The 26,111-nt window shown below is 32.0% G+C and overlaps 2 protein-coding genes across 3 annotated transcripts; one reads left to right on the top strand and one right to left on the bottom strand.

Annotated features, from left to right (window-relative positions):
- Positions 1-669: 669 nt before the first annotated feature.
- Positions 670-5,604, top strand: LOC122598154 (ABC transporter B family member 25-like). The gene is made up of 17 exons (XM_043770757.1): positions 670-768; positions 922-972; positions 1,084-1,119; positions 1,366-1,440; positions 1,568-1,692; positions 1,790-1,889; positions 1,971-2,142; positions 2,223-2,341; positions 2,446-2,556; positions 2,640-2,784; positions 2,871-3,003; positions 3,292-3,367; positions 3,459-3,524; positions 3,948-4,055; positions 4,141-4,248; positions 4,338-4,535; positions 5,265-5,604. Exons 1-17 carry the CDS (start codon positions 685-687, stop codon positions 5,466-5,468), a joined length of 1,911 nt encoding a protein of 636 aa, XP_043626692.1. The 5' UTR covers positions 670-684; the 3' UTR covers positions 5,469-5,604.
- A 7,769-nt stretch (positions 5,605-13,373) lies between these two features.
- Positions 13,374-18,254, bottom strand: LOC122584856 (repressor of RNA polymerase III transcription MAF1 homolog). 2 transcript variants are annotated; one of them, XM_043756928.1, is made up of 11 exons: positions 18,187-18,254; positions 16,989-17,097; positions 16,793-16,863; positions 16,657-16,706; positions 16,004-16,074; positions 15,860-15,922; positions 14,881-14,968; positions 14,491-14,553; positions 14,341-14,420; positions 14,191-14,262; positions 13,374-13,797 (listed from the first exon to the last, which is right to left on the bottom strand). In XM_043756928.1, the coding sequence occupies exons 2-11, from the start codon at positions 17,018-17,020 to the stop codon at positions 13,719-13,721; spliced, it is 669 nt and encodes a 222-aa protein (XP_043612863.1). In that variant the 5' UTR covers positions 17,021-17,097; positions 18,187-18,254; the 3' UTR covers positions 13,374-13,718. The 2 variants fall into 2 exon arrangements, with proteins under 2 accessions (XP_043612863.1, XP_043612864.1); XM_043756929.1 differs by having other exon boundaries at positions 16,989-17,092; positions 18,187-18,210.
- Between the last annotated feature and the right edge of the window lie 7,857 nt (positions 18,255-26,111).

Consider the following 26,111-nt stretch of genomic DNA (forward strand, 5'->3'; position numbering starts at 1 on the left):
AAAAATTAAATTTCTCTATACTTGTCTTTGGAAATTTTGAAACCATAACTTGCAACATTAAACTATGGGTTAATGTGTTAGTGATTATCACTGAGGTTCCCAACCACATCTTTTTTTTTTTTTACATAAATATTTACTTATATAAATATGTTTATATAAATAACGTTTGATTACTTTACCATTTTACAAGTAACTGTATCTATATATCTATGAACTTTCATAATCTTTAATAAACTTTTATATATAGCTATCTTGGAACTTCTTTTGTTTTTATTTTCGGAACAAAATACTACTACTGTAATAAAAACATTAAACATTACTAGTATTATTTAAGCACGTACTGAACATTAGATATTATTTCTCTTAAATAAGGGGAAATAATATGTTTGACTGATGGCATATATAAGATCCACGTACGTTATAAACTGTAACGTAACTAATGACGTCAATCGTCACATACGTACAATAATATTCACAAATATAGACCATAGACCATCTATTAATCACTCATTCAAAAAACAACAAAAAAAATATATATAATTTTAACCTTTTTTTTTTTTTTTATGTATTTATAAGATATTTTAATATTAATATTAAATAATAGTTATATATAAAGCTATTAACAGTGTGTATGAGTTTATATATCATTCGAAATATATATCGAATTGTAAGTAAATTGTAATAATGTTTCACGGTGGTGGAGGTGGTGGTGGTGGAGGTGGTATGCATGGTTTCAGAGGTGAAAGAACTCCATTACTCAATAGAAATGTAAGTATCTATATCTATATCTATACAGTATTTATATGCGCCGTCTAATTTAGATAATTTCTGACCGTTTTCGAACCTTTTTAGTGGCAACCTCAGAAAGATAGTATATAGAATAATTAGAGATAGAGTTGATAGTTGTGGTTTTATATACAGGGTTTGGCAAATGGTGAGCAGGGGGATCTTGAGCTTGGAGATGCAATCCCGGTAATTTTCGGTGTTTAATTTTCGGTTATGCACTCAAAGTGTTTGATAAAATGCTTAAGTGAAAGTCAACTTAAAGTCTTTCTAACTTTGGTTTTTTGAAATTTGGGCCAGGCTGCTAATGTGAGCTATGTTAGAGTGCTTTCTTTGGTAAGTGGATTACATTGAAATCTTTTTTATTAGCATTTTGCTGTGCTTTATGTATTAGCTTAATGGTGGGAGACATGCAGCGTAATTGTGTTAGTTACGGGGTTTGCTTTCTTTCATGTTGGTCGTGGGACCGGACAGTGGGGACCGAGAATGGGTTGGTTATCCATTATATTGGGTTTTCGAAAGTAAGATTATGTTGTGTGTTTTTTTTTGAAGTTATTGAAGTGTTTTTTAATTACTCAACAGGCTAAACCAGAGGCTGGAAGGTTGATTGTTGGTACTATTGCTTTGTTGATTGCCTCCACGTCAAGTATATTGATTGTAAGTTTGCATTTTGCTCTCTTTGAATATTATGAAAATGCATATGTGAACCATCTGTACATGAATGGATGCGAACAAATATATGGTTATGTGATTTGGCATGATAAGTTTAGTGTACGCATTGCAGCCACGGTTTGGTGGGACGGTTATTGATATTGTTTCGGGAGAACTGGAAACACCTGAACAGAAAAGTGAAGCGGTTAGTGAAGTCAACAGAACCATACTTGGAATCTTTCTGATTGTCATCATTGGGTATGAACATTTAGACTATCTCCAAGTTTTTGACAAATATATTGTGCTAATTTCCAGTTCTATTTGTCTCACATTTGGAGTTATTTGCTGTTTTCAGTTCCATCTGTACAGCACTTCGAGCATGGTTATTTTCTTCCGCAAGTGAAAGAATTGTTGCAGCCTTGAGAAAGAACCTATTCAGCCACCTCGTTAATCAAGTAAATACCAATTACTTTTAGCAAAAACGAAGTTTTATTTTACCTATTTGTTTGCTTATTTGATTCTATACATAATTGCAGGAGATAGCCTTTTTTGATGTTACACGAACAGGGGAGCTCCTTAGCAGGCTTTCAGAGGATACTCAAATCATTAAAAATGCTGCAACTTCAAATGTTTCTGAGATTCTCAGGAATCTTTCCACTGCATTTATTGGTCTAGGTTTCATGTTTGCCACATCATGGAAGCTAACATGTAATACCATCATTTCAGAACAAAAGTGATGAATGTAAATTATGCTTCTCAAACGTTAATGTGTGTTTTTTGGTTATCAGTACTGGCTTTAATTGTTGTTCCCGCCATTTCAATAACCGTACGCCAAGTTGGACGATATCTTCGTGAAGTTTCCCACAAGACTCAAGCTGCTGCAGCTGTTGCTTCCTCAATCGCTGAGGTACGTTTGTTTGAATATTTATGTGTCTATATATTTGTATGCAAATAAGCATATATGTATGTATGTATGTAAGTGTGCTTAATGCACTTGCTTTTGCTTTGTAGGAAACTTTTGGTGCAGTACGCACTGTCAGATCTTTTGCTCAGGAGAACTATGAGATTTCACGCTATTCTGAGAAAGTTGACGAGACATTAAAACTTGGACTCCAGTATGCCGTGAGTTAAATTTTAGCTCCGCGTCTCTTTTAAATGGTCGATAATATAAAATAAAAACTTAGTCTGTGTTCGTTTGAATGCAGAAAGTGGTAGGTATCTTCTTTGGAGGTCTGAATGCAGCATCAACATTATCAGTTATCATAGTAGTGATATATGGAGCAAATTTGACCATAGCAGGCTCTATGAGCCCTGGATCTCTTACGTCGTTCATTCTTTATAGCCTGACGGGTATTCAACTGATCAACCAATCTATATATTTGTTAAAGGTCAATGAATTTGAATACTTAAAGTGATCTTGTAATATTTGAGTGCAGTTGGAACCTCTGTTTCTGGGCTGTCTAGCATTTACACAGTGGCAATGAAAGCTGCAGGAGCCAGTAGAAGAGTTTTTCAACTTCTGGACCGTGTTTCGTCGATGCCACAAGCCGGAAAGAAGTGTCCTATGGGGTTAGTTTCTTAACTTTGTCCCTCTAATCATCTTACCTTGTTATGATGTGTTTTTTGCCCAAAACTTTTTACTCTATTGTACTTGGTTTTTATGTTACAATTGAGTCATTATTTTAGAAAGGCTTCTAAACAAAATATGTAAAAGAATGATGTTTTTGCACTGATATTTTTTTCAATGTTTAGATTCTTTCATATTCTAGCCAGCTGTATATATCTTTCTTGACAGTAAAAGTAAGAACCAACAGTATTAGAACTCTAGCTAACTATAGTGTATTACTTTAATTATAGGGATGGTGATGCTGAAGTAGAGTTGGATGATGTCTGGTTCGCCTATCCTTCACGTCCTCGTCATAATGTGCTCGAGGTATTTTTGTGGAAAAATAAAATCATGGGAAAGTTCAATATAATTACATTACACTCTACTAAACCTGGACATCTATTTGCGAAAATTTCAGGGAATAAATTTGAAACTGCAGCCTGGTTCGAAGGTTGCACTTGTTGGTCCTAGTGGTGGTGGAAAGGTAATACTAACTATTCTCAACTTCCTAATTCTTTACTCTCAAGAAAAGATGTTAATTTCAATCTATTTACTTGTTAATGAGTCAGTTCCAGTTGTGTTTTATTTTTAAATCGGTCAATTTAAAACATTTAACTAGAAGGGGAACTAATCTAGTTATCAAAAGCATTGAACTGGCCATATGAGTTGAAATCTGTTTTTCAGTTGCATACAAGCCTCTAAATCATTGTTTTATTTATTGATGATCTTGTCTTTGTAATCATAATTATTTGTAAAAAGACTATGCGGCTCAGTCCAACTAAACCTGTTGCCCATCCCTCACAACCCCTCTTCTTGCCACTTCTCTTAAACATTCATATGTCCTCTTCAGTTCGGATTATTTTTAACTACTAAGCTGTCTATGGCTAATAGCTTTTTTTGCTTGCAGACCACTATAGCCAATCTGATTGAAAGATTTTATGATCCTATTAAAGGAAGAATATTGATTAATGGGGTTCCTTTGGTAGACATATCACATGAACATCTACATAAAAGGGTAACGATTTAAAACTCCTCTTGTGATATGACTTCAAATTTCTATTTTAAGACTTGCCAAAACCAACTTGTCTCGATTTATGTAGATTAGCATAGTGAGCCAGGAACCTACACTTTTCAATTGTTCAATTGAAGAAAATATTGCTTATGGACTCGATGGAAAAGCAAGCGAGGAAGAGGTGGAAAAAGCAGCTGTAAGTTCAAAACACCGGTTATTTTCATTAGTCAGTCCACCAAGAAAGTAAATTTGAATCTGATTAGTACTTTTAAATGTTCTGCACAGAAAATGGCTAATGCTCATGAATTTATATCTAAGTTCCCTGAAAAATACAAGACGTTTGTTGGTGAACGTGGAGTCAGGCTTTCAGGAGGTCAGAAACAGAGAGTAGCGATAGCACGAGCCCTATTGATGAACCCAAAGATTCTTCTTTTGGATGAAGCTACTAGTGCTTTGGATGCAGAAAGCGAGTACTTGGTTCAGGTTAATTTACTTTTACTTTGGTTCAGGCATCCTATACAAGAAACAAGAGGTGGCAGATGGCAGAAGGGTTGGGTAACAAATCGAAACAGGTAAAAAGACTTTTACTTGGTTCAGCCATCCTATACAGAAACAAGAGGTGGCAAATGGCAATGTTGGATGGGTTGGGTACGTATCAAAAGAGGTAAAATTTATGTATAATTGGGTATGGTTGACCCATAACAATTCTTTTTCTTAAAAAAGTTTAAGACCTCTTCACTTCCTTGTTATGCCACATCAACACCTATACACTAACACCTACTGACACACCCCTGCCAACAGTGACTTGTGACCGACGTCACATTATTTTATACACACATACATATATACGCACACACATATCCCCCATAAGACCGCACCAGATCGTCTATTATCTCATTATAAAAAAAACCCATCTTATTACAATTATCTTCTTTTAATAGAAAAGATAATGACGTATTATGAGACACTTTCAGCAACTTTCGACCCATTTTTTAAAAGCTTTATTTCGTTAATACTTTGGCTTGTTGGAGATCATATGTCACCTGAATTGACTTATTTATAGCTATCAAGCAAGTCTAAGCTGTCATCTCTATGCACTTCAGCACACATGGTGTTTTTTTTTATACATAGAGAGCCTGGAGTGAAACATATCCCGCTACTTTCTTTCATGACATACATAGCTGACTAGTTTAAGCTTTTTATGTGGGTTAGGATGCAATGGAATCTCTAATGAAGGGGAGAACGGTATTAGTGATAGCACATAGGCTTTCAACAGTACAAAGTGCAGATACAGTGGCAGTTGTATCAGATGGAAAGATAGTTGAACAGGGGACTCATGATGATCTTCTAAGCAGGGACGGTATATACACCGCATTAGTGAAGAGGCAGCTACAGGGGCCTAAAACCGAGCTCTAATTATGCTGCGAAGTAATAAGAAATGCATCATGATTAGTGCGTTCTGATTTGATAACTTATATACATACTTTCGGTGTATAGGTGCTCTTGTTTAATTAAGCAAATGACAACACTAATGCTCACATGCATTTCTTCATCTTTGCATCTGCATCGTCAATTACCGTTCTTTTCTTATTACTTAGACTTGGCCTCTTGGGTCTTAAGAAGATCTAAATTAATCACAGAAGGGCCACAACTACTACCATAGTAGGGGTAGTTGGAGCTAGGCGTCCTACTAACCCATATAGTGGAGTTAAATTTTTGAAAAACATTGTGTTTTTGATAGATGCTAAGGGTCACTGTAACTAGTCTTTAAAAGATTTTCTTAACAATGGAACTTATAAAGTTGTATTTGTGTAATTGAATAGAAAATGGAAATTGCCAAAAGTGTTAAAAACTTCAATAAAATGCCAAGTATAGCCAAAAAAATTTTAAAACCAGTTAAAAGTTAGCAATAATTTAGCGATTATCAGTACTTTATGCAACTACATGTTAAAATCTTGGTACTGCATTCTGCATTCATTTTCAATAATGGTTTTGCTATTTCGTAAACTAGTGGGCAATTAGCTGGTGGTGATTATAAGGTGTATAACCAGGGAATATGATTTTATTTGATAGACTATTACTCATACAGTCATATAACAAAGTAATACTTTGGATATGTATTATCGTTAAAAGTAGTTCTACATTGTTATTGCATTTTTCTTAGTCAATGTATTTTACATGGGTGCATATGCAAGGTTTTGTGTATTGTGTTTTTTGGCTATATTGTATTCTGCACTTTACTTTTATATTAACCAGTAACCACAATAAAATTGTTATGTATGAAAAAAAATTGTGTTTATACAAGTCGCTCTCTTAATATAAACTTTGGACCAACACCGTAGATTTTAATGTCCAAACCCTGGCTCCAAATTAATTAAGATTAGCCCCACATGGTCTTTAGCCCAATAAAAATGAAGCCCGACATAGGTTGGTGAGTTTTGATGCATTATTTGAATCAACAGTTTCATTGTGGAAGATATATGGAGCCTGTTTGTCATATTTTCAATGCTGCTGCTCGTCAGCTCGTGTGTTCCCCTTCTTAATTTGTGTCGGTTTTTTTTCCTCATACGAGCACTAACTTTTATAATGACATGTACTATATATTTGTCAAAACTTATGAGTTCATCTCATCATATAAAACAGTAATAAAAGACGCACATAAATATAAACACTATATTACCTCTATATTATTATACTTTGCAAAACCTGTCCTCTAATCCAGGTTATGAAAAAATTTCACCAGTCCATTCTCTTCTTTTCTACATGGCTTATATTTATTATCGGGTTGTATTCACAAATAAAACATGTTCAATTTATAGGAAACGTTTAAAGTCATAAAACCTATATGTCAACCCGATTAGAGGTGTTAACCGTGCTTAACTACCGTGTTTAAAGTTATAAAACAAAAACTTATGATGTACTTTAGCTTCTATGTATCTATCCCTTTCAGGGAATTAAATTTTGTCTTTAAGACTGCAAATAATCAACCATATTCATCGTTAATTATTGATAGATAATCTTTTTTATACATTAGTCATAGATTGAGCTATTTTACAATTTATAATAAACTTTGACTGATATTCTAGTATCAAGACCATCAAAAGGAAGCTAGCTAGACAACTTATAAAGAAAACCATGCTGCCCTACTTCGTCGTTTTCATGTGCAAACATGAACAAGAAGAGACACAAGAATTATCGGAAGTGAACCAAGGAGAAAGATAAGGCCAAAAGAACCGGTGACTAAACCCACGGCCTCAAGAGATCCGGTGATCATGGCTGCACGACCATTTATGTCTTGTGTTTCAAGTTCGGATGTAATTGAGTTATATTCCCATCCAATATTTTTCATTCTTTTTGGCGCGGTATGTTTCAACTTCTCGTTCTTCATCACTTCTTCTATTCTCGCTCTCAACACATCAAGGTTTGCATCTACCATGTTGGATGCACTTCCTACAACCAAAAGAAATATTATCAATATATATATCGTCTAATTTTTGGTTATTAAGGTTATGGATATAGCCAGGATAGGTTTTTGCCTATACATTTTCATAGTTTATTCTCAGAATCACTCAATTGTAAACAGATGTACTACGTGGTGACTTTTTCGTAATCTAAGCAATGGGTAGTTGGTTTAGCATGGAAGAATATATATGAACGAATTTCAAAAGCATATAGTACTCCGTAATATCCATTTTTATAAGATTGACTTTTTCTTGACTTTAAGGTATAGAGGTGTGACAATCACAATTTTCCAATTTTATCAATAACCAGTTAAATAACCAATTTTATCAATAACCAGAAGCTGCTCTTAACACCGTTGGCAGGGTTCTTCATAGGGCTCGTCATAGGATCGTGTCGTGGTATGGACGAAATGGCGTCGAGGGGTGGGGTCACTTTTGAGATGTTAATTAACACTCAATAAAGATTTTTTTCCCCTAATATATATATATATATAAAATTTTTTTTTAATAAAGTAGTAAGGGAGAAATAAAAATAAAACCAAGAAATTTGGTAGAAATGTGATGGAATGTGTTAGACAGATCTAAAATATGATGCTCATGTAATGACGAAAAAATGGTTTTTGTTGGGAGAGGACTGACAACATTTTTTTTTCTTTTCCTCATTTTTCACTTTATTAAACAGCATGTGTGTGTAGACTGTAGAGCCCCTCATCTTAATACCAAATCATACACACTAGTCCATGTCATCGTCGCAAAGCATTGACAACAATTATTTATAAAAGGATTTATCGCAATGGGTAAGGGTATTGTTGTTAAACTTAAAATAGAGTCGGAGTTTCACAACAGGCCCATATAGACTACTTACAAACATGTACAGCATAAAAAGATTAGGCATTCAAACCCGGAATGTTAATAACTTTGAATCTGTCTTCATATAATGTATGGTTACACCAACACTTGAACAACAACAAAAAATTGGCTTCAAAACTTAGATCCAATGGTTATTGAGTTAAATCATTTGCGTTCGCCTAAGGTATGTAAGAAAACCATAATCTAATTTAAGACACCTAAATTACTTTACTTCTTTAAATACTTTCATTAACTACCTAAAGTATCTAATATATTAACCAAATCACAATTATTATGTTATTGAAAAATGATTTTAAACAATATCATGGTCTTTGAATTATGTAAAAAACTTGAACAATAATTTTAAAGTTCTAGTTTCCAACTAAATTCATATGGTGTACCTTCATCTCTCAAGCTTTGGGATCTTACTTGAAGAAACTTGGGTGTTTTTGGCTTTGAAATAGAACAAGTACCATTGTACAAAGGGAGTGAAGAAAGCGAGCTAAGTGAAGCTGAATACATCATTAAGTACGAGTAATAGCTTATTGTTGTTAGATCCATTAAATCTATTTATAGAGAGGTAGTATAAGTATCATTAATGAGTAATTTGTCAGATAAAAAAAATATAATGCCACCGATGCTTATATATTTTATTATTTTAGCTAAATGTGACGTGTCATATATTTACTACGTGGGTCAATGAAATTTCAACACTTTCCTACTCTCCTACTTTTCTTCACTTTTATCATCTTTTTCTCCATAACTTTGTTGGGGGTTTTTTTTAACGGAAAATTTGATGTGATGGTGAAGGGATCTAGCTTTTTACCTACAGTTAAAAGTCACTATTACATATATTAAGTAAGCTTTTGAACAACCAATGCTTTTGAGGTTAAATGATGAACAGTATGCATCCAAAATCTGTATATTTCATATCATATCGATCATATCATACCTCTTATTCTACATATAGTTAAACGTCTCAAATCGAAATGTACTTATAATCTTTCAATTCGTGTAACCTTGTTAACTTTGATGTCTTATAACGTACTGCCGAATATTGACACTATAGTGTATACCCATCAAAAGATGTTTAGCGAGGTATTGAATCTCCGTTCTCTACACAATAAATTATGAAACACAAATATTTGTCTCTCTCAATGTTTTAAAAGACATACTTAATAAATGACCAAAAAGTTATTGATTTCTTTTTTTATTTTCATCCGATTTATTTATTATATGGCCTTACTAAAACAAAGATTGATGAGTTCTTTCAGAGACACATGACATAATCAATATGTGTATTTTTATCTATTTAATGATAAATAACTAAAATATGTTGTTTTGAGTTTTAAATTTATGATGATTTGTATCTAAGATAATTTTAATATAATATTTTTAAAGTTATACTTATATAAGTTTTAATCAAACTATATTTGACTTTGAAAGTCTTTTTCTTTCTTTTATTTGTATTATATAGTAGTGAGTGAAATTTATATCAACGAAAAGTATCTTTACAACTCAATCCATACATATATTTTATATTAAGTGTTATATAACATAAATAAAAATATTTAATGTCAAAATCAGAAGATAAAACTTTGTAAGTAATAATAAGACATTTAAAATGAGAGGGAATGAGTATTATTATTTATTAAACTTTTAATATTATTATTTTTATAAAAGAACTTTAGCAAAATATTTAACATAAATACTAACATAATGGTAATTATATGTGCAAACACAGAAAAAAAATTTTCTTTTTTTTACGGTTTATACATTATGATATATACGTTCAATCGAGAATGAGTACTAGCATATGATATATAAAGTTGTAATTTCTACTACAAAACTTCCTTACGGAAGTCTTACACGTATAAATGCCACCATACGAAATCTCAAGTTAAGTTGCAACTTAAGTATTTGCTTATATGGATTAATGACTAAATGATGCATGCTAGAGTTTGTACAAATGTAACGTAATGAAGATGATTAATATCATAGGTTATCACACTGCCAAATTATCGGAGTGTTGTATGTGTCACAACAATCTAATAATGGTTAATTAGTTGATTAGGCAAAAAGTAAAGGGACTCGTCACTTTCTAGTTTTCGACAAAGGTAACTCTCAAAGTAATTTTTTTTTAATTTAAAGGCCGCCATTTGAACTAACTCAAACTCTTTTTCAGTTGGTTTGGTGTCTGCCGATCTTTTAACCAAATTTCCCTAGAAACCTTTGCTATGTGACTCATATATAGTCGACCATTGTTTTATATTTTTTGATAAATGATTGGGAACGGATACGTAAAAAATTATTTGGAAATTGAAATGTTACATTCTAGGGTATAAACAAGTTAATTCGATGATACATGATATTCGCCATACATATTACAAGACACGTTTTCCGTGGATATGAATTTTTTACTCGGATTTATACGACCTAATCAGAATCCTTTCCCTGACGCTGATCAAGATTCAAGATGTTTACTTAGAAAGTTTCAATATTATTTTGTACCATAGTTAAATTCTGGGTAAATTGGTGGCGTGGATCTTGTGCAATTTTTCATATGATTTAAGTTAAATGATTTTTTTTTTCCTTTTTCGATCGGCTAAGTTAAATGATTTACAAAAAGTTTATACTCTAATATGTTTTAAGTCGGAAATCGGGATAATAATCCAAAACTTGTACATGGCAGATGAATCAATTGATAACCGCTAAATTAAAATTCTATGGCTCAAAATTTACAAAATACAACAAGTTTTGTTTAAAATACATCAGATTTAATCTGGTGGAGAATAATTAATTAGATAGGTTGTTGCATAGAAAATTAGAAATGATCAAATCAGAACTCATCCTTCTCCTTGTATTCCATCAACATCGGTAATTTTACAAGATGTTGTAAATCAGATGATTAGAATGGTTGCTATTTGATAAGGTGGTGTATTGGTTAGACATTTGCAATGTCCCCATAAAAAATCTCATGGTCGATCGATCTTTTGAGGTGAACATCTTAAAGTAGCTAGAGCGAGTTCACTTACATCTTAGTCAAAAGAACATGACCTCCTAGGTAACTTGAGCAAGGACAACATCATCTAATTATATTGTTTATGATGCTTAATAACAGTGCAAATAGTTGGATATGTTTTTCCCTATGAAGGTTGAAAACTTAAACTGTACCATAGAGAAGGTTCAAGTATGCAAGTATCCAAAGTTTAAATTCTCAAGATATTGGACACATGTTTTTCTGCAAGTTGCCTAAATTGTATAATTGGTTCAAAATCCATTTTCACAAACAAGAATCTCAGTTCAAAAACAAAGACACTCACTAATGAGTTATGTACTACATGACTCATCAAAAACAAACACTAGCTTATATATATGCAGAAAGATCGTTTCTGAGTACACAAGTAGATGTCGCAACGATACACATGGCAAAATCGACAAATTGATATTATGGTTATTTGCTACCAGAAAATGATTTGCACGCCGATTTCAACCAAAACTTAAAGATGCATGAAGGGCTATTTCGGTTTGGTTTGAGTGGGTAACTGGATAATGTGTGCAAAAAAGTGCATAGTAGATGCATGTTTTAAAGGCATTTGTGGTCACATAACACATAAGATTCAACTAGGATCTCATCAAAAGTGAAACTACATAATTAAATCAGCTTAGTTGTACTAAGAAAATATATATCTATGATTAAATAACAAGACTATAGATGTCACATCATTAAGATGGACTAATCTGATAGGTTAATCTACTTATTGCAGCACTGAATCAAGAGGCACCACCAAGTGTTGCAATCTGATAGTGGCGTGCGTGGATGGTTGCTTTGAAAGGAGCTATTGAATAGATAAGCCAAAGAACCAAAAGATTTTGTATCACTTTTTTGGCCAAGACAAACAAGGATTCTTTCTCCACTCTTAATTACCTTCAATAATTTTGATTTCATACATATAAACATATTTGAAGAAGTTTCACATATACAGTGAAACCTGTATTAATTGATACTCGATAAATTAATACCTCGATAATATTAATAATTTGTCTGGGCTTAAAGAACTAGTTAAAATTAACACTCGATAAATTAATTACCCGTTAAATTAATAAAATATCTCAGTCCCAACACTATTAATTTATAAAGGTTTCACTGTATGTCATTCCAATTTTAGTTGGGTAGTAAGGTTCTTGCCCTTGGGAAATAATAAATTAAAATTTAATTTTTGGTGTATTAATGATATATTGTGGTAATTTAGGATTAAGTTCAAAAATACTAAAATATTATAAACATTAACTCATTAAGTATTCAAAAAGAATTTTAAGCGTTTTGGAGTCGGGCTTTTTGAAAACTTCCCCCGTGGATGTAGGGAGGTGGGCAGGTGGCCATCCATATGTAAGGTCTCTGGCCTCTCCTGAGGAGAAAACTAGAGTTTAATTCTTGACAATGATACAGTAGTAATGTATTGGGGTAGTTTAGGACTATGTGTCTTGTGTAATAGTATTAACATTCACTGTTAAAGTAAGTACGTTTTCCATATGTACATGTATACAGCAAATGTACCGTATTCTCTATCTATTAAATAACGGTATCAAATAATCAAAATACGCAATAAAGTGGAAAACGGCCCCAGAAGCTTGAAAACATATAATTGATTTTTTAATTCGTCATAAAATGTTTCTTAATTCATTAGAAAATATGAATTTTCTATATTACTTTTGTTGATAGACACATACTATCATTTAACGGTTGAAACATACCTGGTCAGATCGATCATCCAGCTTTAGAAAATTTTGATTTGTTCACTTAAAATACAAGAAATGAAGACATTAATGATGCAAAATTAACAATTTCTATTACATTTTGAGGTATTAACAAACAAACATGTATTTACCAAAATGAAACCATACAAGAATGAATATATCGGAAATTACAAATATTTTCAAGTGCCAAAGACGTCAAACTGAAAGGATGGCACCACCACATAGATGGGCATCATACAAGAACGAGCACAGAAACAGCAAATACAATCAACTCAATACATGATAATAATTCAAAGACAGCATCAACAGAACTCGAGCAGTTTAGTTCTGCGATGGCTCATAAACCAATTGCAAGTTAATGTAGATACAGAATCATGCATTCCTACTTCGCTACATACAGAATCAGGGAGCATCTCTAAACACACTGACTTATTTAAAAACTACTACTAGTAAACTACTGGGAATAACATAACTAAAGTCTCTTATCCAAATCTAGGTGAGCACTTGCATACTATAATGGTCAGGCCTACGATTTTGTACATTACCAACATTTAGATCCTAGACGAATATTAACATGGTATGTACAATGTTTTCCACATCAAATGTCCATATCGTCAAATATTTCATCATATTCTTCATAGTACCCATCCACAGTAAACCTCTCAGCTACCAAATTGCTGCAACAAATAGCAGATGGTAAAATGAGCTTTGAACATGTGAACAAAAAACTAGTAACAATATTGCAGAGGTGGCCATAGCGACTCGTTAACATATGAATGGTCACTTTGGATTATATGTAATCTGAAACAGATACAAGTTGAAAGTGTACTTCCAACTACTTAAAAACACTTAAATCAGAAGTTCAGATTTCCCAAAGTGATACTCGAATATAGTTTGGACGCTCATTATCCACAAAATAATCAGAAAATGAGCAAGTGGCTCGACCCAGCTTGACCGACACAAACAAATTATTAAATTTGATCCAAACACATTTTGACCCACAGCCCAACCAGACCTGCCCATGTTGTCACCTTTACAGTACTTCATTGAAATGGGATTAAAAATGTTACCTTAAACAGCTGAAACGGAAACTCACAACACGCTTCAGTTTTCTATTGTAGAAGAAGAAATTGAATGACCATCTGGAAGAATACAGGAGTCAGATATATATGCCTGCAAATTAACTACAAACTGGTTGAAAACAAATATAATGTTCTTACAGAGATCCTTTTTCTATGAACGGATCAGCATCAGAAATTGGGTCATAGCTATAAACTTCACATTCTGCTAGGTTAATAACCTGAAACTTTGCAATCAGATAAACATCGAGACTCATGAAACTAGGGATCGTGAATGGTTTAAGAATATACCTCATCTAGGGCTTTGTATAACATCTCCAGTAGGGAACCGTCTTCATTTGCTTCATTCCATTCCTGAAACCACAAACAAAGCTAAACAAAGACTCTAGAAAATCTGAAGTCGCCCTACGTAAGTTGAGCCATATCTCAAGCCCATGCAAAACAACAGATAATGTATTTATAGAAAAGCTACATCCAAGTTCATATTGTATTATTGTAAACTTGAAGCCATAATTGATTTCACAACTTTAGCATGATAAAAGCTAAAATACTGCGTTAGAATTGATTCAGTATCTACACTTCTACAGACATGTTTGCATAAATTAATGTTTTTTACTCGAATTGTAGAGCTCGTGCAAATTTTGAAAATAGAGTAAAGTATACTAGGTATAACATTTATACCTTAGAGGCATCAGACATGTAGCTGTCAAATATTTGCTTAAAACCTTCCCAAGTTTCCTCTGTGAAAAACTGGTGAGCCTTCACTGCACTGATTTAACATGTTGACAAAATTATGGACAACTAAATTGAACAAAGCCTCCTAGAAATGATATCATAAACCAGAACATACGAATACAAGTAGTAGTACTAAGCCACAAACCAACAGATCTAGTACCAACAACTTGCTTGAACCTGAATATCCAACAAGATCCATATGATCTTTCAAGGAGGAGAATTTCGATCTTTCAAGGAGGAGAATTTGAATAGCATAATGGAATAAGTATTCGTTATTGAAAATTCCTAATCTCCCTAATCCCTATGGTTGATTTCTGGTACAATTGAACCCCCCTCCCCCACAAAAAAAAAAAAAAAATGCACGCACAAGGGGACGAAAAGATTATATGTATTTTTGCATTGCCCACATCTAGCAAGGTACAGATGATATGTCAGAATGTCAGACCATAAAAAGACATGAACATGAACAAACAAAGCATTGAAAACTCAAGTTTTTCAAAAACGGTAGACTTTGTTTTTGGTGTTCAACATATCAGGGTATCAGTTCGTATAAATTTTAACAGTACAAGTTACATGAGGTTTCCATCATGTAACTTGTCTATAAGTTGATAGGCATAATCTGTAAATTTTTTGGTTTGCCTTATTTTGCAAAAAGCCATATATTGTTAGCATAACTGCTGAGAATACTGCTTAATTACAAGAATCAACTGACATTATGTTTTGGGAAATGGAGAGAATTGAACTCTCGGCTCAGTCAGAGCAACAGTTCAAAACTGCCTGTCAAACCACTTGACAACACTTCCGATATCATTAAAGAAGGATTATATAGTGGGTTGCCATGTCGCCCATGAAGCTGACAGTGTCATTACCCATAATCCTCTTTAGATGTCTCAAATGATAAATTTAAAATAATCAGCAAAGTCACCTGAAATCATAGTCGGGGTACATGTGATATAATGTGAGAATCAGATAAATCAACATCTTCCGGCTGGAATAAGCATATAAGAGAACAATATAAGACTCAATGTCACTATACCTACACATAAGCCAATCCAAAATGCATCATCACCTGGATCTGGTAGAAAAATATTCAACCGGTGAAGTGGAGTCATCAGGAGAGTTCCCAAGAAAATCAAGAATCTGAAATGAAACAATTCCAACAATTTGTCACACAACTTTTTTAGCATAAGACAGGCACTAATAACAGATCTTAATTTTTTCATGTCGTGCCACACTGACAAAGTGATAATAACTTCAGCTATGGCATCAAGGAGCTAGTTGCAGACCAAACAAAACCACATATAGAAAGAAAGAAAGAAACTGCTCAGTGCCGCCTTCCACGGGTTTTGAGCCCCAATACCTCGACGGTGTATGGGAGAGGTTAAGATGTAGGCAGACCTTACCCCTACCTAAGTAGAGAGGCTGCTTCCAGTATCTACCTAAATGGTAGAAAAGGTCCTCCAACCTTTGCATGGAATGAGGATCGAACCCATGACCTCTGTTTTTAAAGGCCAAGGTGGTTACCATCGATCCATCCATGCTACTTTTACCAAACAAAACCACATGAAACACTATAATCACCAAAAACTTGTAGAATACAATTACGAGCCCATTAAGAATCCCGAATAATACTTGTCAACCAATGAGTTTATTGACTCTAGAATTGTATTCCTATTGTTTTATTAGAACAAAAATAGTAGCAGATGATTCTAGAAGTGGTACCTCATTCTCCAAACTAAGAGACAACCTCTTATCTGTCCCTGTATGCTTGCCTAATAATGTACAACAATATTATTATTATAACTAAAGTTCATACACAGTAACCAAACAAATAACCGTAACACACGTTTCTACTCACAGGAGTAGGCTTCAATGCATCCCTTAATAGTACGTTCTCCAAGATTGAGGTCATCTAGAAAAGCATTTATTCTGCAAAAACAGAAGCAAATCACTACTTCAGTTGACGCTATCGTTCAACAAAAAAAACAAAAAAATGGCATCATTGATTGAAGAAATAAGCTATTAATATTCGAGAACATCGAAACACAAATTACCGATCAAAAGGAGTGTATTCCAAGTACTTCATGATACTGAATGATACTTATACAATAACTTCAGTATTGTCTACGCGTTCAAATAAGTACACCCTCTAAACCGCCTTCACTACAAGACAGATAACCCGAAGACAAACAAAATTCAGGATCCAGTCACAATGATTTACCTTTGTATATTATATATCAAAAACTAGAGCTCACAAATCGGTTTGATTCTGTATTGGCATAAATTTCGATAATTACAAAAAATTGTATGGTTTAGTTAACTTTATTTCTTTTTTTACTTCATATTCATCTATTGTATTCAAAAACTTCTCTTTAGTATTTAGTTTATTACAATGCATACAATAAACCGTATAGAGGTGTATCTCACTTATGTATACTTAGTATGCACTATGTTAGTTTTATGAACTTTTAATGCATCAAAATGATGTTTTTAAGTGTTCTCACCGTTCTTATTTTAATATATACATATATATATAGGGGAAAGATAATTTGAGACCAACTAAAAAAAGTCCAAAAAAAAACCATTGATTTTCGTAAGTTACACACCACCATCATGATCTACTACGATATACAAGACTTTTTTGTAAAAACACTAAGACTTTCCAGCGACGGGGCCACAGAAAAATCATGTGTAAGTAACTTACTTACGCATGTGTAACTTAACTTGCACATGATTTTCTGGTGGGCCCGTCATCAGGAAGTCTTAGTGTTTTTACAAAAAAATCTTGTATATCATAGTAGATGATGATGGTGTACAAAAATCAATGGTCCTAATTGGTCCTAAAATAAGAGATGGTCTCAAAATATCTCACCCCTATATATACAAACTTCAAAAATATTAACATTCTATACTCATCAGATATATGATTACAGGTTAAAAAATCTATATGTTTGTGCATTTATATAGGTCAATGTTTATGCACACAAATACAATCTCTCTGTCATTATTATCTCAAAAATATATACATATACAAGTTTTTGCTATAGATCTAACACAAATTATAACAGCCTAATCAACATATAATCAAACCTAATCACAGTTTAGCGAATACATACACTAGATCTACATAAAATTCGTATTTAAAATTTAACAGACCGTTATATCATTAAACATAAATAAAATCATTCTATATAAGTTTATATATAATAAATACAAATATTATTAATATTAAGTAATTAAGAAAAAGCATACCTTAATTTTCGAGAGGATAAGATGTATTTTTGGTGAGGGAAAGCTTTATAAAGTAGTAAAATAATTTCTTTCTTTTTTGAAGAAGATAAGAACAGGCCCCTATAAATTAAGGGAATATTAATCTGACGGAGCATAGGGTGCGACACGTGGCAGGTAGTCCACGTTGGTGGGTGCATCCGACGGTGGAGGATTATTCTGCTTGATATTTTTTCAAAGTGGGTTGGCTTGGATGATTGGTGGGTTGTACTATGTGCATAAAGTGTGGCGAAAATATTTTAAATTGTTGGTTACAGCTCTGGAAAAAAGGCTGTAAGGAATGCAAATGTTGATTTTAAAATGATTAGCATTTTTAATTTACAAGCTTAAAAATTTTATTATGAACTACTAATTTATAGGATAGTGTTATATATGAAAATTTAATGGGTAAAATTAAGAAAAAAAAATGAATAAAATCCATTTATCATGTTTATATGATTTTAAAAAGATTTTTAAGCTAAAATTTAAAATAATTGACCATTTTCTTGATTTTATATAATAGTCGTTCAAGTTTTATGATTTCCTGAAGAAAAATAATAAATCTTGCTAATTAAATAACCTAAAGATCCTCTTAAAACTATAAAAAGTTAATATGTTTTATTCATTAATTTTCTTTCATAATATTGCCTCTTGATTTTTTCACACGTTATCATTACATGATAATATGTTTAGGCTACTTAATAATTACATTTACATCAGTAACCAACGCTACTTATCGTCATCATCATCACATTGTATAGATACTATGTTGGTTTGATATGAAAACAATATAAAACTTGTGAAAAATGATGATCTTTATGCAACATTTGAAATTGGAATAAATCAATGGAATATGCTCATCTTTATCCAACATTTAGAATTGGAATAAATCAAAGGAATATGCTAATGTGTAAAAGCATTTCGGTGTAAACTTTTTCATATGTTTATCGAGTGTATGAAGTTTAACTCAATTAATTATCTTTCATTTAGTTTAGTGGTAAAAAAAAATCCTTTCAATGAAGGCTTGAATTTTAAAAGTTCTGGTTTCAAGTATTGAAGGGACAAGATTTACCCATCATTTGTCGTGACTTATGACGAATTAATTGAGAGTTTTTCTTCATATTAAGTATTAGGTGAAGCAGACTCTCTAAGGTGAATCGAGTTAAAACAACATAGTCTATACACCCCGTTGTGATATTCGATTCGCATCTGTCCACACAAAAAAATCTTCTTTCATTTAGCTATCGATATTATCCTATAAAGCATTGATTTATTGTTTAAAATTTAAATAACTACAACTTTTTTAGCTATATAGATTATCATATAAAGCATCGAATTCCTCAAGCGATTAAGTGGTAGGTATCGTCCCATCCTTCAGCCTTACCGTTTCGCCGTACAATAAGAGAGTACGTGAGAGAGAGGGACTTGGTAAATAGTCTAGTTTAAGAGAGAAAGACTTGGCCGCCAAATTATAAAGATCATTGAAGAGGGATTTTTTAGGAGAACACCTAATAGGATTGGTAATATGGACTTACTCATGCGACTAAAAGGTAATAATCGACCCACTAACCTAGCTACCAACTTTACTGATATAAAGAAGAGGTTTAAAAAATACACTGCATATTATAATCCTCTATATATAATAAAACATGATTATTTTTTACAAGTATTTTTAGAAAGTATTTGACATGGCAAATCCATTTTTTACCTTAAAAAATTTCTAATTGTATTATGATGTCATATATAAATAAAATAGAAATAGCCTTTTACATGTTTAATAAAAGTATTAATCATTTATTTCAAAGAAAAAAATTATAATATTACAAATAAAATATTTTATTTATTTATTTAGTGCGGTAGTCATTTTTATTTTATAAATTATTATTGTGTTAGTTGATTTATTAATTGTATAATTATTTTCTAATGTTGTAATAGCAAACATTATATTTTATATATATATATTTTATAATTTTAATTAACATGTTCGGGTTGAACTCGAGTTAATTAACTAGTATAAAGTAAAAATACATGAAAAATATCATCAGAATTGCCGTTCCAGAATCAATTATATTTGTAATGTCTAATAACTACACGCGGAAATTTTTTTACCGTACAAACATAAGTTCGAGGAAGGAAAGAATTTTTTCACATCTTATATGCAAAACAATGAACTCAAAATTACAGAATAGGCTTAAAACTCCTATAGAGGCCCATAGGCCCAGTGTATCATATCTATTTATTTTTTGAGTGACTATTGGCCTTTTGGGTTGGTTTATTTGATCTCTTCTCAACTGAAATAAGAACCCAAGAACTCAAGAAGAAAAGAAGAACCAAACTCGTATTAAAGATTTAAATCAGAAACCAACTTTTAGATGCTCTTTTACTTTCTAGTTTCTACAAATATCATTTGTATATTGCACTTGATACATTAAAGGGGGTGTTTGGGATTGATTTTTTGACATAATTTTTTGATTATTGTGTTTTGATATCACAAAAAATCAATTTTGAGTGTTTGGTAAAAAAAATTTGGAGGGATGAAAACGCGGAAATCAAAAAGTGGCTCCCTCCTTACTGCAAGAAAACGCACTTTATTAATATTAGTTCTCCTCCATTGTAATTTACCTAAATACCTTTATAAATTCAACGTCTTCACTCCCCACCACAATTTATCATCATCTAATTCATTTAAGAGTTATTCATCTTTTGTTCTTCTTCCGACTGGTCAACTAAGATCTTCAAGAAAAAATCAATAAAGGTAAATGTCCTCAATACTTATTTTAAATTATCATCAACTTACATAGTTATTCAAAGCAATCAAAAATAAAAAAAAATTAGGGACTATTGTATTACTCTGTGAGATTGATTTATAGGTAAAATCTTTAAATACTCCATTGTTGTTGTCTGTTTGTTTTATCATAGAATGATACAAAATTTATGATCATGTTGATGTTATTGTTCAAATGGATCGTGTATATTATTGTTACCAGGGAATAGACTTGAACCATAAATAATGTTAAAAGTAAGTTTACATCTACAAAGGTCGTTACCCGAAAAACTGTTTGGGATTATGGTACCCATATAATATTCGTTGAGTTGTGTCTCGAGGAACTCAAAAATGGTAACAGACCTTGTAGTCACTTCAATAAGGTTGGATGGTGAACTTAGGAAATAACCTAAGAAACAGAAAGGGAAAAGTTTACTCCAAACTACAACTCATAAACCATTGGGATTCAATGAAGAGGGATTGGAAGTTATATGTTCGCTTAATGAGAATTGAATCAGGTCTTGGATGAGATCCGTGAAAAAGTTGATAAAAGCAACAAGCGAATGGTGGGATGAAAAAATACATAGCAAAACACTAATTTTAACCTCACATGTAAGAATGGTAGGCTCTGCTAATCACTTGAACAATTGAACTTAAGAAACCCATAATTTGACATGGTTAAATGTTATCGTTTTATAATCTTATATGATATGATATGATCATATGAAAGAATGCAATACACATACATGATTGTGTTTGAGAACACAATAGGCAACAATAGGCAGAGAACACACGTACATCTTGTAAATACTACCCATTTGATTAATGTCCTTTTTCGTCAATTTACTTGTTTACTTTCTAAAATATATATATTTGCCAAACACTTATATAGTTGGTTATCTGATTATTGTGATATCAAACAATATAATCAAATCCAAACATTATTTTTCAATAATACGTTTTGTGACAGCTAATTATCTGATTCTGATTATTCAAAACGCATAATCTATTTTCAAAAAGTAATCCCAAACACCCTCTAAAACACAATTAGAAACAGATAGAATACTATCAAACTCTTCTGTATTAAAACACAATGGGAATATAAGGCTGTTAGGTACCTTAGCTTAGATGTCAGACACTCACATATTAATTTTTTAAACCATAAAAATCATGGGGGCCTAGACATTTATTCATTAAACAATAAATAATAAAATATTAGTGAGGGGTTTCACACCTAAGCTTAGATGTCAGACATCCTTATATTCCCTTTTCCCTTTGTATATATATATTATACTTTGTGCCTAACATATTTTGGTGTCAACAGGATTTCAGTGTGATGGTCTAGGTGATTCCTTCGTCATGGAGAAAAACCATGGTGGTGTATCTGAGTATTATTCAATTACTAAATATTACTACTAGATTCATTATTAGTTAACTATAATTTGGTGTGATTGTCAATGTGATGCACTGTGTGATTATTCTAAATAAGTGCTCTAATGTAATGTCTAAACATAGAAGTCCAACTTCGCTGCTCTCATAAAGTTCAGGTGATGAGGCGAGCTATGTGGAGTTGTTTGGTTTGTGTTGGAAAGCATATTGTATAAGTCAGATTAATTATGTGGAGTAGACAATGCACATAAACTTAGTTAATTAGATATGAAATCTTCAAGTATCAATGATAAGCATAAATAAATTACAAGCCATACGTATAAGGTGGTTCAACCAATTTGTGAAAGTGACCTAATTAATTAAGCATCTTTGATTTCAACTTTTTTGCAATGCACAACTTCAATCAATCCGAACGCTAAGATTTCATGTGGATAATATGATATGAATTTGTTGGTCAAGGATTAACCACCATTGAATAATACAGTTATAACCTACAAGATTTGCCGGTAATCGATGGTTTGTAATGATTCAATTTCACAAACATTTTTATGTTAAAAAATAAATAAAATTCCACTGACTTTTTGGTATTTTTATTTTTCTATGTTTTTGATAAGTACATTATATATATATATATATATATATATAAGAGATGGGTATCCGCACAATGTGGCAGCGATTGCGGCAACGGGTGGTGATGGTGGCGGTAGTGGTAATGATGTAGTTATTAATCTAAAAGTAATTGATATAAATGGTAGTGTAGTTATTTTATAGTTAAGTGGTATATTTTTTATAAATAGTTTATTAAGAGTGTTGTAGAGATATTACGTGAAAATATTTAGATTAATGAATAAAAAAGATAGATTGTTTTGATAAATATTGTTAGAAAATATTTTAGAAATATATTGGGTAGATTTAGTGTGTGAGTTAGAAATGTGATAAAAATGAAAGGTATTTTGAGTATTTTAAAGGTAGAGAGTTGAAAAGAGATAATGATAGTTTGTTTTATAATAATGTATAGATATAGATAGTATTATTTTGGGAAAAGATAATATGTGGTTATAAAATATGTAACCTTAAGTATATAACTCTTCAAAACGACATACTATATCCAAGCTTATATATATCTTATATAGTCACTTCATATAAAATTTTTTTGGTACCTTTGGATTGCGTTTATCTTTTATTTCTATGTAAATTAATATATATATCAATGAAATTCATATTAATATATATGATTATTTTGGTACCAAAATGATATCGGTTTTTTTTAACAGTTAGTCGGTATTCGATATCAAGGAACATCTCATTGTATAATGGTGAAACCCAAATAATTTCGTTTTAATGTTAAATCTCTGGTTGATCAATTTTACAGTTTTAATGTCATAATCAGATTTTCCATCTTGGTTTGTATTAAACTATATAGATGGTCACCAACCAAACCAACAAAAGGAGTCATGACTTGTATTTTAGCCTAAAGTTTACCTACTCTTATAAAATTTAACTCACGTAATCCATAAGAGTATTTACAGTGTCCTTTACTCATCATTTAAGGACTAATCCTTATCAGTACCACATCAGTTCCACGTCAGTCCAATAACTAACTAAAGACTAATCCCCCAAAACACCCACAATACCAAGACTAGTCTAAGACCTATTATTTATTTAATTTTACACTTTTAACCTAATAATAATAATACTAATAATAATAATATAGAAAATATAAATAAAAAATAATAATAATAAAATAATAATAAAGAAAATATATTTATTCTAGGGTGCTTTTTAGAATTACATATAACTATATGGGTGCAAATTGAAAATTAATAATAATAATAAATATATAAATATAGTAAATGGTTATAATGTTCAATGTTCGCAGATCTTCTTCGTTTTCTTTTTTGTTCACAGTTGCCACCACACATGTACGTCTCGTCGGAAAAAATGGCTACTCCTTTTTTTTCACAGCCACCATCACACACTGATATATACATACATAACACTTATATACATACAATATACACATATATAAAATATCTAAAAAAAAAAAAAAAAACCGAGACGAGCTCCGTCTTTGGAGGATGGACGAGCGGAAAATGAAGGTCCTCCAACGAGGTATGAGTGGATAACGGATGCTGAACGAGGGTGTTGTGAACCCTCTAAGTATAACCCATAAAGAATTAAAGATGAGTTTTCATATGTATGCAATTTATTACATTTTAGTCTAAAGTTACCTGTTTGATTTTATCATTATATTTATAGGTTTTAGATAACATAAAGAAGTATTAAGATAAAACAAATAAAACAATAGATTTTCATTTACTAAAAATAACCGTACATCATGAAAATCATCGTGCATCAATATATATGTGTATCTATCTAAGGGTCATGATCTTGTCTGATTTGTTTATTTAATATTTATTTTATAATAACTAACCCCTATATTTATATTTATATTAAATTATAAAAAAGTAAACTTTTGCAAAATAAAAAGTACACAACCAATAAACGAAAAATCGTTCGTTGATGGAACCTCCATTTTAAGGCTTTCAGGAGCAAGGCTCCCTTTGAACGCCAAGTGAGCCCAACAAAAATTAACGCCATTTCTTGCTCGTCTTTTCTAACGCCTCCGCTTGTTTTTGACCAAGAACGCCCCTCGGGGGGCACTGTTCGGGGCGTTCTCGGAGCGTTCCGAGGGGAAAAAGTGAAATTTAACGCCTAAGGGGAGCCTTGCTCCGGTCAGCCTAATTAGCATGATATATTATCATAATAATTTCTTATTTACTTTAACAAAAGCTTAAAAATTTCTCCAAAGATCACAAAAAATTAGAACTAAAAATTTGTTATGCTGCTTTTATTATTTCCATTTCTTCATAATTAGTTTCTTGTATAGTTATACCAATTTTTATACCAGGGATGAGAATAAGGTTGTTACTTGTTACTCTATATGCTTACCACACATTCATTTTTAAATATCTAATATAACAGAAAAAAAAATTAACGGTCGCCTACGAGCAAAATTAATTTAGCACCCAAAGAGAAGAGACCGGTTTTGGTCAGCATATATGCACGTGTATCGTGTATGCTCCAAAGTCCAATTTCTAGGCATAAGAAAAAGAGGGGTTGACATCTTGAGTATGAAAGAACACAATTGATCGTATTTACATTTACATTAAATAATACATATGTTTTTTTTTTTGAACGGTAAATTTGGATCACTGACTAACCACTGAAGTATCATTGTGCCACCAGGGTACCACCCGATCATATCCCCACTAAGCAATATAATGTCAATACACCAATTCAGGAGGAAACTCATTAAATATGAGAAAACAATACGTATGTTTTTCCAACGGGTACTTATCATATTTTTACATTTAAACTAACTCGAATCTCTAACATAAAATCTAAAACTTTCACTAAAATGCACAACCTTTTTTTTTAAAAAGTGAATTTAGCTTAAAACTTCGTGTTGCGATTCGACAACGGGAGATTTAGCATACGTTGTCTTAACCGGGTCCGCGCTAGAGAGCTTTCTTGAAGTAGAAATGTCTATTTCATATATTTGATGAGAGGAAAACCCCCTATTAATCCGTCCGAAGGCATGAAAATTAATAGGGGTAAACCCTGCCCCATCAGACTTAAACCTGAGTATACCCAAACCAAGCCCTCATAAAGAAACTTAATTTCTATGTCATCCTTAAGGCTTGAACACAAGACCTGATGCACAACTTTCCTTCTCTAGATTAAAACCTTATCA

This window comes from Erigeron canadensis, chromosome 1 (genome assembly GCF_010389155.1).
Source record: "Erigeron canadensis isolate Cc75 chromosome 1, C_canadensis_v1, whole genome shotgun sequence".
In the NCBI taxonomy this organism is placed as follows: Eukaryota; Viridiplantae; Streptophyta; class Magnoliopsida; order Asterales; family Asteraceae; genus Erigeron; species Erigeron canadensis.

Bases quoted from the DNA above. Each gene is read 5' to 3' on its own strand.
- LOC122598154 (XM_043770757.1), top strand. From the start codon at position 685: ATGTTTCACGGTGGTGGAGGTGGTGGTGGTGGAGGTGGTATGCATGGT. The intron at 973-1,083 runs GTAATTTTCGGT...AATTTGGGCCAG, and splicing joins AGCTTGGAGATGCAATCCCG to GCTGCTAATGTGAGCTATGT. The intron at 4,536-5,264 runs GTTAATTTACTT...TATGTGGGTTAG, and splicing joins AAAGCGAGTACTTGGTTCAG to GATGCAATGGAATCTCTAAT.
- LOC122584856 (XM_043756928.1), bottom strand. From the start codon at position 17,020: ATGAAGTACTTGGAATACACTCCTTTTGATCG. The intron at 16,864-16,988 runs GTAATTTGTGTT...CTGTTTTTGCAG, and splicing joins GAATACACTCCTTTTGATCG to AATAAATGCTTTTCTAGATG. The intron at 14,969-15,859 runs GTGACTTTGCTG...ATGTTAAATCAG, and splicing joins TACCCCGACTATGATTTCAG to TGCAGTGAAGGCTCACCAGT.